At 39.3% G+C, this 18775-nt stretch overlaps 1 protein-coding gene across 4 annotated transcripts in view; it reads right to left on the bottom strand.

Moving 5' to 3' along the window:
• The window catches only part of agap3 (ArfGAP with GTPase domain, ankyrin repeat and PH domain 3), a 425021-nt gene that overhangs the window by 48552 nt on the left and 357694 nt on the right, over positions 1 to 18775 (bottom strand). For all 4 annotated transcript variants that reach the window (XM_062022533.1, XM_062022534.1, XM_062022532.1 and 1 more), the window contains exons 14-15: positions 4382 to 4536; positions 3961 to 4051 (exon numbers count right to left, since the gene is read on the bottom strand). In XM_062022533.1, coding sequence (XP_061878517.1) covers positions 3961 to 4051; positions 4382 to 4536 — 246 coding nt within the window. The remainder of the gene's footprint in view (positions 1 to 3960; positions 4052 to 4381; positions 4537 to 18775) is intronic.

Genomic DNA, 18775 nt, shown 5'->3' with positions numbered 1-18775 from the left:
GCCATTTTGAGCGTTTAATTGACCCCACAAATGTGATGCTCCAGAAACTCAATCTGCTCAAAGGAAGGTCAGTTTTGTAGCTTCTGTAACGAGCTAAACTGTTTTCAGGTGTGTGAACATGATTGCACAAGGGTTTTCGAATCGTCAATTAGCCTTCTGAGCCAATGAGCAAACACATTGTACCATTAGAACACTGGAGTGATAGTTGCTGGAAATGGACCTCTATACACCTATGTAGATATTGCACCAAAAACCAGACATTTGCAGCTAGAATAGTCATTTACCACATTAGCAATGTATAGTGTATTTCTTTAAAGTTAAGACTAGTTTAAAGTTATCTTCATTGAAAAGTACAGTGCTTTTCCTGCAAAAATAAGGACATTTCAATGTGACCCCAAACTTTTGAACGGTAGTGTACATTTGATTATTTACATTTGATTATTTACAATCCGGGGAGGTGGGATGTGGCGGGGGAGCGTGTTAGTCTAGGGTTGTAGTTGCCTGGTGTTCTTTTAGTGCGGTTTTGAAGGAGGGTAGAGATGCACTTTCTTTTACACACTGAAGTGCGTTTCTCACCTAAAGCGCAATGTCATGTAAATTCAAGACTAAAAATGATTTTAACATTCCATCCTCATTAGTGGTTGACTTCTTCTAACACTTGTGTGTTCATTAAGAATACATACATTTATTAAAGGTTTTAAGCTGGTAGTATTTTAACCTTGGAACTAGGGATGTTTCAATGAACATTTTTGTGTCCAGATTCAATAATTTGACAAGAGATTATATAAGTGTAAATGGTTTATAGAAGTCAACTCATGTAAACGCAATAACACATTTTTTATAAAGCTTATCTTAATCAATTTACTATAATTGTTGTAAATCAGATGACATATTAAATATGTTTAACAAAAACATTAACTAGACAAAAGTAAAAACAATTATTGTATCACATTTTAATTATTTTGATTTTTCCACAGACTTACTCCCTGGCGTTCAAATATCTTGGTCGTTTTTATTTCTTGTTTTATACATTTTTTATTTATTTATTACATTTTAGTGTTTTACGTGATGTATTCTGCACTTCTTTGAAGGTATATTTTACTATTGTATTTTATGTGTTACAATGTAAATGTGTCCTTTTTTGTTTCAAATTGTTTCTTATGTCTGTACAGCACTCTGGCCAACTGGGGTTTGTTTTTAAATGGGCTGTATTAATAAATAAACTCAACTCTCTGAATTTGTAAACAATAACAAAAACAACTACAAAAATATATTTTGTGATAATAAGAACAAGAAAAAGATAAATATAAATCGAATCACTTCAGTATCGTTTACATATTGATACTATACTAGGTATCAATAGTATTAACGTCTGGATCAATCACCCTACTTTACATTGAAGCTTTAGCGGTTAGCTTCCTGTGTCGTCGTGTGTGTGTGTGGGGTGGAGGCGTAGCATGTTGAGTCATTAATTTTCTTCTAGTCCTCCAGTGATAATGATACTTAGAAGAAACTTAGTTTATTTTCCACCATGGTGGTGAGAATAAGTATCTTAGAAGCGGCTTCTCGAGGACGCACTCGTTACTGTTTGCTAATCAAATTGGACCCGATTTTTTGGCTAGACATGCATGCGGCCTCCTGGAATTCACGCACATGTGTGTGACACGCATCCCTTTGAAGGAAGTTTTTAGTAAATTACAACTTTTAGCCATGTTAACACTGGGACTCAGCTTCTGTAAAGATTGGCTGGTTAAAAGCAGCAAATACCCCTTTTTGCAGAATTGGCTATTTTTGGCATTCCACCAAACTATCAAAAACTTAAGCAGACTTTTAGGAATAGTAACATCTTTGCTGCTCAGTGGCCTAGTGGTTAGAGTGTCCGCCCTGAGATAGGTAGGTCGTGACTTCAAACCCCGGCCGAGTCATACCAAAGACTATAAAAATGGGACCCATTACCTCCCTGCTTGGCACTCAGCATCAAGGGTTGGAATTGGGGGTTAAATCACCAAAAATGATTCCCGGGCGCGGCCACCGCTGCTGCTCACTGCTCCACTCACCTCCCAGGGGGTGAACATGGGGATGGGTCAAATGCAGAGAGTAATTTCACCACACTTAGTGTGTGTGTCACAATAACTTTTTAACTTTTGCATCATTACTAGCTTGTAGAAGGATTTTGTTGGAGTGGAAATGACAGTTTTCCCTCAAGGCCTCCCTGTATCTTAAGGACCTCATGTTTATGGTGTTTGTTTTTTATTTGTATTTTTTAAATTTAATTTAATTATATTTTTTGGGGCGGGGAGGGGAAAAAGTGTCTGTTTCTCAGTACCTGTATTATGTTTTCCCTATCAAATGAATAAATACATTTTATCCCCGGTGCTGATCACATCTCTACCTGGAACAGATTATTTCCATTTCCTTTACATTACAAAGGAGCATTTTTTTCCCCAAAACGGAGGTCCACCACCATCCTGGAATACGTTACGTTCAATTGTGTATATTCATTATTGCAAGTGGAATACTACATCCTATTGAAGGGTGTTTAAATGCCCATGTAGTTGATTAGAGCACTGATTCTCAACCACTCGTTCAAACATAAGGTCAATTATAATGTGTGTACCGTGGACCCCTGCAGCCCTAGCAGCCATGCAAGTTTGCAATTTTTTTTTTTTCAATTCTCCAAAAATATCATTTCTTTTTTCATTTCTGTGTCCAAATATAGACATTTTTTATGGGTGTCTTAATTACTCGTGTGGTTTTTTTTTGGTCTCGGAACGTAACCCCCACAAATAGTGAGTGTCTACTGCCTACTGCAGTTTGCATGATGTACATATTCAACCTGTTAATACGCCTCTTTGATACCTGTGTGAAGGTATAAAATCTACCTTGTCCAAATCTACCCAAACTTGTCTCAAATGTTTGTGCTGCAAACATTTTTGTTTGTGCCGTTACGTTTTTTCTAAAATACATTTTCTGACTCGTGATGTCATCCAGCCCCCCACCTTGTCCAAATGACCCCAAACTCGTCCCATTCATTTGTGCTGCAAACATTTTTGGTCTAACTATTATAGTTGTTAAGTTATTAACGTTTCAATATTCTAACATACATTTTCTGAAGTGATGTAATCCAGCCAACTAAAAAATAAAGACAACTTCAGATTGTGTTCTTTGTCTTACTTTGGCCAAAAATAGAACAAACCTATTCTGAAAATATTACAATAAAAATATAGAATAAAATACCGGCAATGGTAAAGTTTAGATCCATGAAGGAAAGAAGAAAGTGAATGAATGTTTATAACTGAATACATTTACATATGCCTAAAAACGTGTTTTCTTTTGTATTTTATTTTTATGAATTAAGTAACGCTTATGACAACCTTTTTCCAAAACACAATATAGAATGTGAGATATAACAGGATAATGCATACATTTATCATTTGTTTTCAAAACGAGTACAAAAAAGTGGGACCCCAAAAATTTACTGTGGGACCCCACTTTTATGACTTGATGGGGTCCCCAGGAGCAAAGGGTGGCTATTTTGAAGAAACTAGAATATAAAACATGTTTTCAGCTATTTCACCTTTTTTTGTTAAGTACATCTACAATGTAAATAGTCATGAAAATAAAGAAAACCATTGAATGAGAAGGCGTGTCCAAACTTTTGGCTTGTACTGTATATACATGTTGAATGTATTGTTTCTGGGTTTAAAAAAACAAATAAAACCTGGTTAAAATATTTCAGTATAAGTGGTTTTTGAAAATGTTTAGCACATTTAAAAATACTGCGATAATAATGATAACCGTGATCATTTTGGTCACGATAACAGTGATAGGAATCACATCCCTAAATACAACGTATTGTTAAATGAATATTGTATCTGATAGTGCCAATCAAAATGGAGCGTTATTGATTTTTGCGTGTGTGGAGTGAGACTAATATGTAACTTGAGGACGTGTACTCACTTGGTGCATCGCAGTCCACACAGAAGCTGTTTCCCCTCACGTTCCGTATGGATTGAATGGCCATGGCATCGCTTTGGCTGCCTAATCGAGACTGCGGTGAAATGAGGGACAGAATAAGTTGCAGCGAACTAATCAGTGAGAAGAGAAGGAAAACAGTTTTAAATGGATCCCAATCACAGACAGAGAGGGGGCAGGGGGCGGAGACCGTGTATGAAAATGAGGCGGAGAACGTTCAGCAGGCTGACACAAGCCAGGTTCTATCTGTGGTGCCTGTCACTTCTAATAAGACATCCCCCTTTCACACTACACTGCAGTGCACCTGTCTGACAGCCTCCCGGGTGTGACAGCGTGGAAGGGGCTGGGGGTTTTGAAAGACAGTGCAAAAAATGAACACACGCTGTAGTTTTTTTTTTTTTTTTACCTTGTTCTTGATGCTCTCACAAGACTGCAGACTAGCAAAGATTTGACTCTCGATGGCCTGCACCCAAAGCTCACGCTCCTCGTACGTGGATGCTTCAAAGTTCCACGTCTGTCCGGTCAACGAGACGATGATGAACTCGAAGGAATCCTCTTGTTCTGAAAAATAGAAAACGACAATAAATGTGTATTTACACAGCTATAAGGTTTCATTCACAGTACAGTTTTGCCATCTTTTCTGGAGTTTCAGCTCACCCCAGATATTGTTTATCCCTTCACTGAGATACTAAAAATGATAACTTATTTTAGAGGGGTTTTTTTTCTCAAGCTGCTTGCACCTCTTTGAAGTCTTCTGGTGCCTTACACTTTAAGTATGTTTTTTAAACTAGCAAACATAAAAATAAAAAAAATAAATCATGACGGTGCAAAACCCCAAACCAGTAAATCGTAAATTGTGTAAATCGTAAATAAAAACAGAATACAATGATTTGCAAATCCTTTTCAACCTATATTCAATTGAATAGACTGCAATGACAAGATATTTAACGTTCAAACTGGAAAACGTTGTTATTTTTTGCAAATATTAGCTCATTTGGAATTTGATGCCTGCAACATGTTTAAAAAAAAGCTAGCACGAGTGGCAAAAAAGACTGAGTAAGTTGAGGAATGCTCATTTGGAACATCCCACAGGTGAACAGGCAAAATGGGAACAGGTGGGTGCCATGATTGGGTATAAAAGCAGCTTCCGTGAAATGCTCAGTCATTCACAAACAAGGATGGGGCGAGGGTCACCACTTTGTGAACAAATGCGTGAGCAAATTGTCCAACAGTTTAAGAACAACATTTCTCAACCAGCTATTGTAAGGAATTTAGGGATTTCACCATCTACAGTCTGTAATATCATCAAAAGTTTCAGAGAATCTGGAGAAATCACTGCACGTAAGAGATGATATTACAGACCTTCGATCCCTGAGGCATTAAAAAGCGACATCAGTGCGTAAAGGATATCACCACATGGGCTCACGAACACTTCAGAAAACCACTGTCCGTAACTACAGTTGGTCGCTACATCTGTAAATGTAAGTTAAAACTCTACTATGCAAAGCCAAAGCCATTTATCAACAACACCCAGAAACGCTGCTGGCTTCGCTGGGCCCGAGCTCATCTAAGATTGACTGATGCAAGGTAGAAAAGTATTCTGTGGTCCGACGAGTGCACATTCCAAATTGTTTTTAGAAACTGTGGACATCGTGTCCTCCAGAACAAAGAGGAAAAGAACCATCCGGATTGTTATAGTCGCAAAGTTGAAAAGCCAGCATCTGTGATGGGGGTGTATTAGTGCCCAAGGCCTGGGTAACTTACACATCTGTGCAGGCACCATTAATGCTGAAAGGTACATACAGGTTTTGGAGTAACATACTGTACGTTGCCATCCAAGCAACGTTATCATGGACGCCCCTGCTTATTTCAGCAAGACAAGTAAGTACTCTGTGATTGTGCGTTGCTGAACATGCTTCTCTGCTCGTAAAACCAACAATGTTACGACGTGAAAAAGGGTGGGGTGGGGGGGGTCCCGGTACTTTTTAGAGGCGGTATAGTACCAAATATTATTCATTAGTATCGCGGTACTTTACTAGTACCGGTATACCGTACAACCCTAGTACCAACACATAAAACAAGTTTAATGATTATTTCAGTAACAACATGTTTTTCTATCTACAAACAAACAAAAAGAAAGTGTCTGTCTGCAGAGCTTTTTTTAGTACATTTTATATCAGAGGAGTGGAATCTTTGCACACACAAACAAAAAGTCTGCTTAAACATATTTCAATGTAAAAATGCCTTTTCTTTTTTTTTTACTAATCAATCCAACAAAACAATACACAACAATACCATAATAATGCAATCTAATTCCAAAATCAAACCCAACCCAGCAACATTCAGAATAGCAATAAACAGAGCAATTGAGAGGACACACAAACATGACACAGAACAATCTAAAAGTAGTGAAACCAAAATGAAAATGATCAATAACAGTATCAATATGAGTAAGAATTTCAACATAGCAGTGATTAAAAATCCCTCATTGACATCATTACAGACATTTAAAAAAAAAAAAAGAAAAAAAGAACAATATTGTCACAGTGGCTTACACTTGCATCGCATCTCATAAACTTGACAACACACTGTGTCCAATCTTTTCCACAAAGATAAAATAAGTCATATTTTTGGTTCATTTAATAGTTAAAACAAATTTGCAAAAATGCCTTTTCTGATTAAATTAGTGGGTGTGTTGATTCTCCCAGTCGGGACCAATACAGTCACAGAGGTTTTGTGAGTGCCTGCAAGTCCGCATTCAGGGCTGCTCCTTTTAAATGTTGTGTTTCAACTTCTGTGCTAGTGTTAGACGTATTTCTTTACTTTGTTCTTTTGGGTTGCACTTCCAGCTGTGTAATCAGGAAGAGGCACAACGCGACTGAACATTAATTACGTTGTGACGAGACTGACTTTCGCGACGGTGAAACGAGATGGTCGCAAACAACACCGACCCAAACATTTTGACAAAAACACACGCAAACTCACACACATTCACAGACACACACAGGACCACGGTCAATAAAAGTGGATTGTCCCGTGCAGGATTATCCCGAGCATCGTTAATTCCCTACTGTTTACCACTTCTAACAGACATTTTTGCCATGTTTGATCCAGGAAATATGCTAACAGCTGATCAGCCTGATCAAACTCAAATGAATTGCCATCAACAATCACGACAAACAGAGAGGGAAAGCTATATATTTAAAACATATTCCTGTATCTAGTATAATATTTAAACAACACATTCAGAACATTTGTTCTCAGGACTGGACTGTGCACCTTACCTCCTTTTGCACTATTTTTATTTTCTTTCCTTCCGATGTTTTGCATATTTATAGACTGTCACATTGGTACTGGAGCTGCTTTTAATCTCATTGTACCTGTGTATAGTGACAATAAAAGGCATTCTAATTGATATTCTATTCTATTCCTTTACATCTAAACGAGATGCATATAAATGTCACCTGTCTCCTCCAAACAAGAGGTTAGCGGCACCACATATGCTGGAACACATGCTGATGTGGCTGGCGTCTGCTGCTCATTAGCGGCGTACAGTACATTGTGTAGCACACGCTTCAGCTCGTCGCCAAAACATTTGTAATTACCTAATTATGTTGAAGCAAAAGAGTGCTTTCATTTGCATAAAGCATAAAGGGGCAAATAAGATTCCAAAAGACGCTGGTACAAGTTCAGTCATCGCTCAAACAAGTGCAGACATGTTTTCCAATCCACTCACATGAAATTAACTCTGTATGACTTGTTAACCGATAGCTATTGCTACAGTTGACAATCAATGCTTCCTCCTCGGCGCTGTGACGACGCTGGTAAATGACAAATCTGTGACGGATGTTACTAATGTAGTAACACCCCCACCACCCCCCACCTCCGTGCCTGTGCGGTGCACGTTTGTCTCTCCGGGAGGAAAGCAATAATCCAATTAGCTCAACACCGACTTCAATTATCTGATTCAGTTTGTGCAATCGACTACAGGTCACGGAGGATCAATAAAAAAATAAATAAAAAAAGCTGGGGAAGCCTCTTTATTTAGACTGACGAGAGAGGAGGTCTTTATGTGGGTGGGATGCTGCAAAAAAAAAAACATGGCGATAAAGTGTCATCCAGAGAGTAGTTCTCAACTGGTGTGACGGCAGAAGCCACCATCACCACTTAATGACAGTCGGCAACCCAAATTGGCCATCAACCATAGAGAGGGCCAGGGTGCTGTTTAGCGTCTCCCGTATTGACTTCTTTGTTTCGCCATAGGGGTGTCCCCATACAACTTTGTCACTTTCGATACGATACCGATATTGGTGCCGTGAGTATTGTCCGATACCGAAATCATACATATTTTGTAGGGTGGAATTTTGGAAAAGACTTGATTAAAGGCCTACTGAAACCCACTACTACCGACCACGCAGTCTGATAGTTTATATATCAATGATGAAATCTTAACATTGCAACACATGCCAATACGGCCGGGTTAATTTATAAAGTGCAATTTTAAATTTCCCGCTAAACTTCCGGTTGAAAACGTCTATGTATGATGACGTATGCGTGTGATGTCAAACGTTGAAACGGAAGTATTCGGACGCCATTGAATCCAATACAAAAAGCTCTGTTTTCATCTCAAAATTCCACAGTATTCTGGACATCTGTGTTGGTGAATATTTTGCAATTTGTTTAATGAACAATGAAGACTGCAAAGAAGAAAGTTGTAGGTGGGATCAGTGTATTAGCGGCTGGCTGCAGCAACACAAACAGGAGGACTTTGAGGTGGATAGCAGACGCGCTATCCGACGCTAGCCGCCGACCTCATCGGTGATCGGGTGAAGTCCTTCATTGCATCGTCGATCGCTGGAACGCAGGTGAGCACGGGTGTTGATGAGCAGATGAGGGCTGGCTGGCGTAGGTGGATAGCTAATGTTTTTAGCATAGCTCTGTGAGGTCCCGTTGCAACAGCATTGTTAAGCTTCGCCAGGCTGGAAAGCATTAACCGTGTAGTTACATGTCCATGGTTTAATAGTATTGTTGATTTTCTGTCTATCCTTCCAGTCAGGGGCTTATTTCTTTTCTTTCTATATGCAGTTAAGCCCGATGCTATCACGTTAGCTCCGTAGCTAAAGTGTTTCGCTGATGTATTGTCGTGGAGATAAAAGTCACTGTGAATGTCCATTTCGCGTTCTCGACTCTCATTTTCAAGAGGATATAGTATCCGACGTGGTTTAAAATACAAATCCGTGATCCACAATAGAAAAAGGAGAGCGTGTGGAATCCAATGAGCCAGCTTGTACCTAAGTTACGGTCAGAGCGAAAAAAGATACGTCCTGCACTGAACTCTAGTCCTTCACTCTCACGTTCCTCATCCACAAATCTTTCATCCTCGCTCAAATTAATGGGGTAATCGTCGCTTTCTCGGTCCGAATCGCTCTCACTGCATTGAAAACAATGGGGAAATATGAGGAGCCTTTCAACCTGCGACGTCACGCTACTTCCGGTACAGGCAAGGCTTTTTTTATCAGCGACCAAAAGTTGCGAACTTTATCGTCGATGTTCTCTACTAAATCCTTTCAGCAAAATTATGGCAATATCGCAAAATGATCAAGTATGACACATAGAATGGATCTGCTATCCCCGTTTAAATTTTAAAAAATCATTTCAGTAGGCCTTTAAGTGCAATTACGTATTTTTCGGACCATAGGGTGCACCGGAATAAGGCACACTGCCGATGAGCGGGTCTAGTCAGGTCTTTTTTCATACAAAAGGCACACCGGATTATAAGGCGCATTAAAGGAGTCATATTATGATATTTTTTTCTATAATGGAAAACACTTCCTTGTGGTCTACATAACATGTGATGGTGGTTCTTTGGTCAAAATGTTGCATAGATTATGTTTTACAGATCATCTTCAAGTTGCTTTCTAAAAGTCTCTTCAGGATGCGCCGTTTTGTGGGCGGTCTTATTTACGTGGCTCACCTTTGAAAGCGTCTTCTCCCCGTCATCTTTGTTGTAGCGGTGTAGCGTGCAAGGATGGGAGTAGAAGAAGTGTCAAAAGATGGAGCTAACTGTTTTAATAACATTCAGACTTTACTTAAATCAATAACGGAGCAGCATCTTCTCATTCGTGGCTCACTAGTGCAACAACGCCGGAAATATGTCCCGTGAAAAAACGTCCAATCGGAACTCTCTAATAACTAAAGTTCCTTGGGTGAATAATGTAAACTCACTACACCGGTATGTTTTAGCGCTTTCAAGGCGAGTTTACTGACAGATATACATTAGAACTTTACACTACTTTATATTAGAAATGGCAACAGCAGAGGATTAATGTCCCGTAACAAGAAGATAGAGAAAAACAAGAAGCTTATCGACTACGAGGTTGGCTCGGACTACAATGGTGGACACACGTACATTTTCAGGATCCAAATACAGATCAGCAGGTAACAGAATTTAAGAAAAGTTGTTTTTGCATAATATTGCAAGACCAAACGCCAGATAATATGTGTGCTAATGGGTGTAATTTTGCAGTCCTTATGCACACGCCATAATAATACTTGTATGTTGAAGCACAAATTGTCTGTCTACGGTAGCCGTAATGCTCCCACAATCCATCAAACGGTGCGGCTCCATAGCTTACCAAAGTCATACTAAAACATTTTGACAGATTTTTGAACGCCTTGTGTAATGTTCTATATTCTCAATGGAACATTTAAAGTTTTGGTGTTGTTTACTGGCCTCATCTTGCAGTCTACACGTATCTCTTATGTGTGACTGCCATCTACTGGTCACACTTGTCATTACACCATGAACAAAATAAAATAGATTTGAGGTAGGTAAGCACAACTAGAATTATTCTGTACATTAGGCGCACCGGTTTATAAGGCGCATTGTCGATTTTTGAGAAAATGACAGGATTTTGAGTGCGCCTTATAGTCCGAAAAATACGGTACTCAAACAGAGAACAATGGTAGGTATGAAAAACCCTAACCAGTTTATTATTATCTGTCTGTTTTGGGCTTATGCTGATCTTTAAAATGAGTGGTAATTGTTTTTACGGCGACACTTAATGGCCACAATAATTCATTAAGTTAAGCTCACGACACAGTAAGGTAAATGATGCAGACACAATTGTTACTGGATACCTTCTGCCTTTGAGATTTTGTATCTATAAATAATGTGCAACTCTAATTATTTGATACATGTCTAAATTAACAAATGTCATGTTTTATACCGCAATATTGTTCAATTAAGGACACCTATTAAGTATGTCTAGCTTGAGCGCTATCGTGTGCTTAGCTGTTGTGTAACTGCTAGCTCCTAGTAGCCCAGACCTGGGCAAAATACGGCCTGCAGGCCACATGCGGCCCATTAAGATTTTCAATCCGGCCCACCGGACGTTCGACATCATTTTTTTTTTAGACCTTTAACATCAAAACTGTAGCCGCCATTATGATGTGAATTTATGTTTTTAAATGACCGTAAGTCTTGAACTATAGAAAGTATTTCAATGGTTGGAATCTACGCTTTCGAGTGTCATACGAGTTATTACGGTAATCTACGTCACAGCAGCTCAGATGAGGAACAAATCAGAGTGGGCGGGGTTTGTTTTCAGAGCAGCCAGCCCGAAACGCATGTGTCAGAAACAGATGCGGAAGCAAATTTTACAACAAATTTCTGCATAAAGGTGATAATATATCATATTGTAGGTGTTTATTACCCTTTGCATTCATATTTTGCAGTTTGTTACATTTTTGTTGTGTTTTGCTTGATTGTAAAAGAAGTCTATCAAAGAGCTGGTCTGAGAAGTAAAAGATGAGTGATGTTCATATGTTGTAAATATTCAGTGTTTTATTGTTCATAGGTAATATTGTAAATCCCACTTTCTTTATTTTCATGTACATTTTGGATGTCCCATTCAGTAAAAAAACATACCGTTTTTTTTAGGTGGTCTGTCATAACTTTTTTAGAATTCTATCTGACATTGTGACTTTTGGTATTAGTGTTGATGAACAGCAGATTTTTACAGCTAAATGTGTACATATAATTTATACACACATACACATTGGCTCCCGAGACACATTTTTTCTCTCAATGTGGCCCCCGAGTCAAAATATTTGCCCAGCTCTGTAGTAGCCTACAGCCTACCATGTTTACCTTTTGTAAATGACTTCACCAAAATACAAGAAATGACTAACCATAGATGTTGACGTTGCACAGGTAAACACGCTGCAAGACTGCAAGTATCGGAGCTTATATCAGAGATTTTAGATGTAAGCCTGTATAATCTGTATGAACTTGTTTTTTGTTGATATCCGACCAATATCAATCATTTCTTTCATTAACTCGTTCATTTTGACAGCCCTTCTTATAAAACATTGCCTTGGAACATATTGGAACATATTACGGTGTCCCTTCGCCACTTTGCGGTTCACTTACTATTATCTCAGTGCGTCACAGATGAGTATATTAGAATTAGAATACCCATTACATTTTAATATTAGAGAGCATTATGTGTTTTAAGAGAATAGTAAGTATTTTGTAAATGTGTGGGAAAACTGTGGAGGGCTTGTAAAGACTTTGATGCATATAATAGTCATTTAAATATTGAACCATTTTTGCAGAAATTCCCATACCACAGGGGGGTCTGGAATGTAACCCCCTGTGATATTTGAGGGAACATTTAATTATATTTCCCTTATTTCCATTGCTCAAATAGAAAGAGAGATGTTCTCTGATGTATTTGCGTGAAAATAACTCCGTATGACTTCTTAACTTATCAACGAATCAATACTTCAATAGAAAATCTGCCTTTAAATCCTAACAAACAAATGTGTACCGGTTCTTCTACGGTAGTTTGCCCTGACTCTACTTTTACTTGTGTTTTTCCATCTTTTAAAGAAAAAAAAACATGAACAAAGCTAATTACTCTGTTGGCTGCCCAGGCAATAAATTGGAGGCATTAAAAGACTTTCATTATGGAGATTAAAAAAGCAAAGGATGGCTGACTTCCTAAACTGATGAGTAGAGAAGGGAAAACAAAGGTAATTCCCCCATGCACGTGAACGCACTACTGTAACTGTAGCCACTGAAGAACCTTACATGTTCTCACCTAACGCTGCCATGCTATTATTTCTTAACGGTGCAGCAACTGAACTCCGAAGCAATTCTAAAGCACGTAAGTGTTCTTTTCTTTTCTTCAAGTCACAGTAAATCTGGACATGAACAATGCGCCCAAAGGTATCACCAGGGCCTGCAACGAGAAGCCTGTAAAGAGGCCATTAGAGCTTCTGTTATTACCCGGCAGTTGCGGGTGGCACGCGGCTAGCGGAAGAACAATCACCTCGTCACATGATGCTGAACATTAACTTGTTGACCACGTCTATCCGCCAGCTCTCCATCAACAAGTTCTTCAGTGGAAATAAATCAACGCGCCTTGAAAGCCAGCGGAAGAGCGGCCGGTGAGGAATGTGTTAAATATGATTGTCCCTAAATGAAAATGGCATAATAAAAAGGGAATTATGAGCGAGTGTAATGGCTGCACCGCTACGATGAGAAGGAAGATAAACATGATCCACCATTTACATGGATCATAAATCTGATAGGCGACGTCTCATTTACAGAAGTTGTTATACATTTAAAGGGGAGGGGTTGGGGGGGGGGGGCGCACACACACACACACACACACACACACACACACACACACACTTAATTGTCGCTGGCATATGCACATGAAAAATAAACTATAAACAGCACCCTATGGTGGAACTCTTCTACTCCAACCGCTGCACAAAAAAGGGGGAAATTCGACAATAAATGCAAACCTACTAAGTTGCTGGTGCTTACTAATAAACCCCATGGCGGTACGGTTCTTAATACCAATAAGTCTGACAGACTTCAAATTTCTCACACTCGCTCTACACCATCCTTTGTAAGCTTAAAAGGGCCCAATTTTTCTAACCTATTGTTGCCTGCTTAGGTGTATTGGGATCTGCATAAGTCCTGAAAATGTTAAATCAAAACATAGAGGCATTGCGGAGATATTTATACAACAATCTTCCCTTCCTCCCGACTACCTTCAAATGGTTTGTTTGGAATTTGTCAGTCCTATGACTTTTTTCTGACCTGTGACGTCTGCGGATATCTCTATGTATGGTAAAGGCTTACCCAAAGTTCTTTGTGTGAATTCGCCATTTTATTTGTCATCTGAGCATTTGTAGTCCAAACGAGGTACCAGCGAAGGAGGAAAATGCTGTTATTGGTTGTATTACCCAACTCAGGATACCATTCAAACCTCCAGTCTCATCTGAAGAAGTAAGAAGTGCCTGGCTAACATTTGTGTGCAAAAATTATGGATTTTCCGAAAAACTACTTGGCTCGATGCCAACTATTTATGGCAATAAAGGTGACAATGAAACGGTAAGTACTACCAGTAGCTTGGAAAAGTGTTAAAGATACTTTACCAATGTTAGCTCGGTTTGTTGTGTAGGTAGCTTAGCCTTATAATGTAAGACAACTGCTCATTTAGAATTTGATGCCTGCAACATGTTTCAAAAAAGCTGGCACATGGCAAACAAGACTGAGAAAGTTGAGGAATGCTCATCAAACACTTATTTGGAACATCCCACAGGTGAACAGGCTAATTGAGAACAGGTGGGTGCCGTGATTGGGTATAAAAGCAGCTTCCATGAAATGCTCAGTCATTCACAAACAAGGATGGGGCGAGGGTCACCTCTTTGTGAACAAATGTGTGAGCAAATTGTCCAACAGTTTAAAAACAACATTTCTCAACGAGCTATTGCAAGGAATTTAGGGATTTCACCATCTACGCTCCGTAATATCATCAAAAGATTCAGAGAATCTGAAGAAATCACGGCAAGGCCGAAAACCAACATTGAATGCCTGTGATCTTCGATCTCTCAGGCGGTACTGCTTCAAAAACCGACATCAGTGTGTAAAGGCTATCACCACATGGACTCAGGAACATTTCAGAAAACCACTGTCAGTAACTACAGTTGGTCGCTACATTTGTAAGTGCAAGTTAAAACTCTACTATGCAAAAAGAAAGCCATTTATTTTGGGAAATAATTCCACCTGAAAAGCTTCAAAAATTGGTCTCCTCAGTTCCCAAACGTTTACTGAGTGTTGTTAAAAGGAAAGGCCATGTAACACAGTGGTAAAAATGCCCCTGTGCCAACTTTTTTGCAATGTGTTGCTGCCATTAAATTCTAAGTTAAAAAAAATGTAGTTTCTCAGTTCGAACATTAAATATCTTGTCTTTGCAGTCTATTCAAGTGAATATAGGTTGAAAAGGATTTGCAATGTGTCAACTTCACTGGTTTTGTATTTGTACTGTGCAAGGTAGAGTCTTATCTTTATTACGCACACAAATGTAGCTTCGTGTGAGTGAGCCTGTCGTGGGTTTTGACTTCTGGATTATTTTGAGTCTTTGTGTTGTATTGCTATCGTTAATTGTGGCGGTCATGATTTTTATGTAGTGCTGAGCAATATAACAATATATATCATACTACAACATTAAAATGTCTATGGTGTGATATAATCCTCTGTTTATATCATAATTTTAACATCTGGGCTGTGGCTAATGTTACTGCAGCTGTTACTGCTTTGGGTCACATTGAAAGAACTTGAATGTCAGCAAAGTAGCAGTCTGCTACTAGCATAGATGGCGGGCACAAAGGAAGCTAATCCAACTAAACCAGAAGAAGTATTGGTCCCAAAATAGGGGAAGAGCAACTCCTTTGTCCAGCTTTGGTTTGTATTAAAAAAATCCCATCGTCCGAACAAAGGTAATTTGCCAAATAGCGAGTCATTGCTATCGATGTGAATGCGCCTAATCTTTATTATCCCTTCAAGACACAACATGAAGAACAGTACAGAGACAGAAGATGAGTTTCCGCTCCAGTTTTCGCAAAATTAAAGCGATATTTCAAAAATTTCGATAAAGTACCGTATTTTCCGGACCATAGGCGATTATAAGGCGCACTGCTGATTAATGGTCTATTTTCAATCTTTTTTCACATATAAAGCGCACCGGATTATAGGGCGCATTAAAGCAGTCATATATTTTTTTTTTCTAAATGTAAAACACTTCCTTGTGGTCTACATAACATGTGATGGTGGATCTTTGGTCAAAATGTTGCATAGATTATGTTTTACACCATCTTCAAGCCGCTTTCTGACAGTTGCTTCAGGATGCACCGTTTTGTGGGCGGTCTTATTTACGTGGCTCACCTTCCACAGCGTCTTCTCCCCGTCATCTTTGTTGTAGCGGTGTAGCGTGCAAGGACGGGAGTGGAAGAAGTGTCAAAAGATGGAGCTAACTGTTTTAATGACATTCAGACTTTACTTCAATCAATAACGAAGCAGATTCTCCTCATCCGTGGCTCACTAGTGCAATAACAACACTGGAAATGTGTCCTGTGAAAAACACGTCGGATCGGAACTCTCTAATAACTAAAGTTCCTTGGGTGAATAATGTAAAGTCACTACTTGTTTTAGCGCTTTCATGGCGAGTTTACTGACAGATATAAGTAAGAACTTTACACTACTTTATATTAGAAATGGCAACAGCGGAGGATGAATGTCCCATAACAAGAAGATATAGAGAAAGAAGAAGCTCATTGACTACGGCGTTGGACGAGCACACATTTTCAGGACTTATGCAGATCCCAAATACAGATCAGCAGGTACCAGAAGTTAAGAAAAGTTGCTTTTGCATAATATTGCAAAACAAAACGCCAGATAATATGTCTTACCTTATACACACATCATAATAATACTTGTATGTTGAATCACAGTACAATCCATCAAGCGGTGCTGCTTCATAGTTTACCAAAGTCGTACTAAAACATTTTGATAGATTTTTGAGCGCCGTGTGTACTGTTCTATATTTTCAATGGAACATATAAAATGTTGGTCTTGTTTATTTGAGTCATATTGCAGTCTACACGTATCTCTTAGGTCACATTTATCATTTCACCATGTACCAAATAAAATAGCTTCGAGGTCGGTAAGCAAAACCAGCATTATTCCGTACATTAGGCGCACCAGGTTATAAGGCGCATTGTCGAGTTTTTAGAAAAAAAAATAAAAAATTTAAGTGCGCCTTATAGTCCGGAAAATACGGTACATTAAAGGGTGTTTTGCGTCAGGAGCCGCAATTCTCGTAAAATCTCGTCCCGCGAGACTCCACTTTGAGAAAGATGGACGCATTGCAATTCCACAGTTTGGGTAGCTGTGATTACAATTGCAGCCACTGCTGTTGCCGTGATCGTCAATAGAAGACGGAGGCAGTGGGTGATCGCTCAAAGGCAACGTCCTTGCGTACGGCAGTGGCCAACAATAAGGGATTTTGGAGAGAGAATTGTGAACGAGGAATTCACCAAAGAAAATGTGGCCTCAAAGGCCCCCTCGACATTGTTCGGGCATGTGTGTCGGCCTCTTTTGCCAGTAAAGGATGCACCAGGCCGTCTCGCTTCCCCAGGTCTCAGAAGCGAGACCAAGTTGCCCTAGTTGTCCTGCATCGGTGCCCCGCTGGTTTGGTGTTTAGGTGCCTTGTGAATGCCAAAAAAGTGTTTTCCTCATGCTTTTGCGACACTTCAATATCGAAACGTCTGGATCAGGGGTGTCCACACTTTTTTTGCAGGTGAGCTACTTTTCAATTGACCAAGTCGAGGGGATCTACCTTATTCATACTGTATATAAAATGTATCTTGATTTATTTATGAAAGAGAGGTTTTTGTTAACCAGTTAAAAGTGTGTAATGATAATACAAGCATGTTTAAACACATAGATTCCTTTCTTTCATGAAGACAAGAATATAAGTTGGTGTATTACCTGATTCTGATGACTTGCATTGATTGGAATCAGACAGTAGTGCTGATAACGTCTTCATTTTCAAATGGAGGAGGACAAAAGTCCTCCTTTCTGTCCAATACCACATGAAAGTGGTTGGTTTTTGGCATCTTATTTGTCCAGCTTTCATACTCCTTTTTATACACTTTACAAAAAATACATTGGCGGCAAACTTCGTAGCTTGCTAGCTTGTGCACGCCAGCTTTCTGAGACTCTTATTTTGTTAGCGCAGGCAGGATGAAGCAGCGCTTTTATTGTGAAGATAGGAACTGTGCAGTCGGTATTTAGAGTTTTGACGGCAGATACGGCGCGAGAGTCTGTTGAAATAAAAAGTGTTTCTCGCCTTCCTGTCGGTAATTTTTTCTTAATAATGATCTCGATGCAACCAGTGTCATCTCACAAGACCCTCGGGTGCCGTGAAAGTCAATCAAGTGGCGAAAGTGACGTCTTGGTGAAGATTGATGATCGCTCATTTTTAGGTCTATTTTTTTTAATGGCTGGCTGGCGATCGACTGACACACCCTCCGCGATCGACCGGTAGCTCACGATCAACGTAATGCCCACCCCTGGTCTAGAGAAACCACCTCATGAGACTGTAAAAATGTAAAAACAGGTTTTTCGAAATATGGGTGTTTCCATTACCAGTTTCTATTGAGATATGTTGCGCATTTGTAGCGGTAATGGAAGCGCAGATAGTGTTAAAATGCAAAAAAGCACTAACATTACGTCAAAACTACAGAATGATAGAAAGAAAAACACACCAAACAAGCCTGACTTATATCGGGATATATATTTTTGTCCATATCGCACACCATTAGGTGTATGACTGGACTATGATGCTGCTACATTGGTCAACCTATTCCACTCATGCCACAGGAAGGGAAGTGTACCGAACTTGAGCACAGAGCAGTGAGCTAACACTAGCCCGGG

Source organism: Entelurus aequoreus, linkage group LG16 (genome assembly GCF_033978785.1).
Source record: "Entelurus aequoreus isolate RoL-2023_Sb linkage group LG16, RoL_Eaeq_v1.1, whole genome shotgun sequence".
NCBI classification, from domain to species: Eukaryota; Metazoa; Chordata; class Actinopteri; order Syngnathiformes; family Syngnathidae; genus Entelurus; species Entelurus aequoreus.
This window is presented reverse-complemented; position numbering and strand designations above follow the sequence as displayed.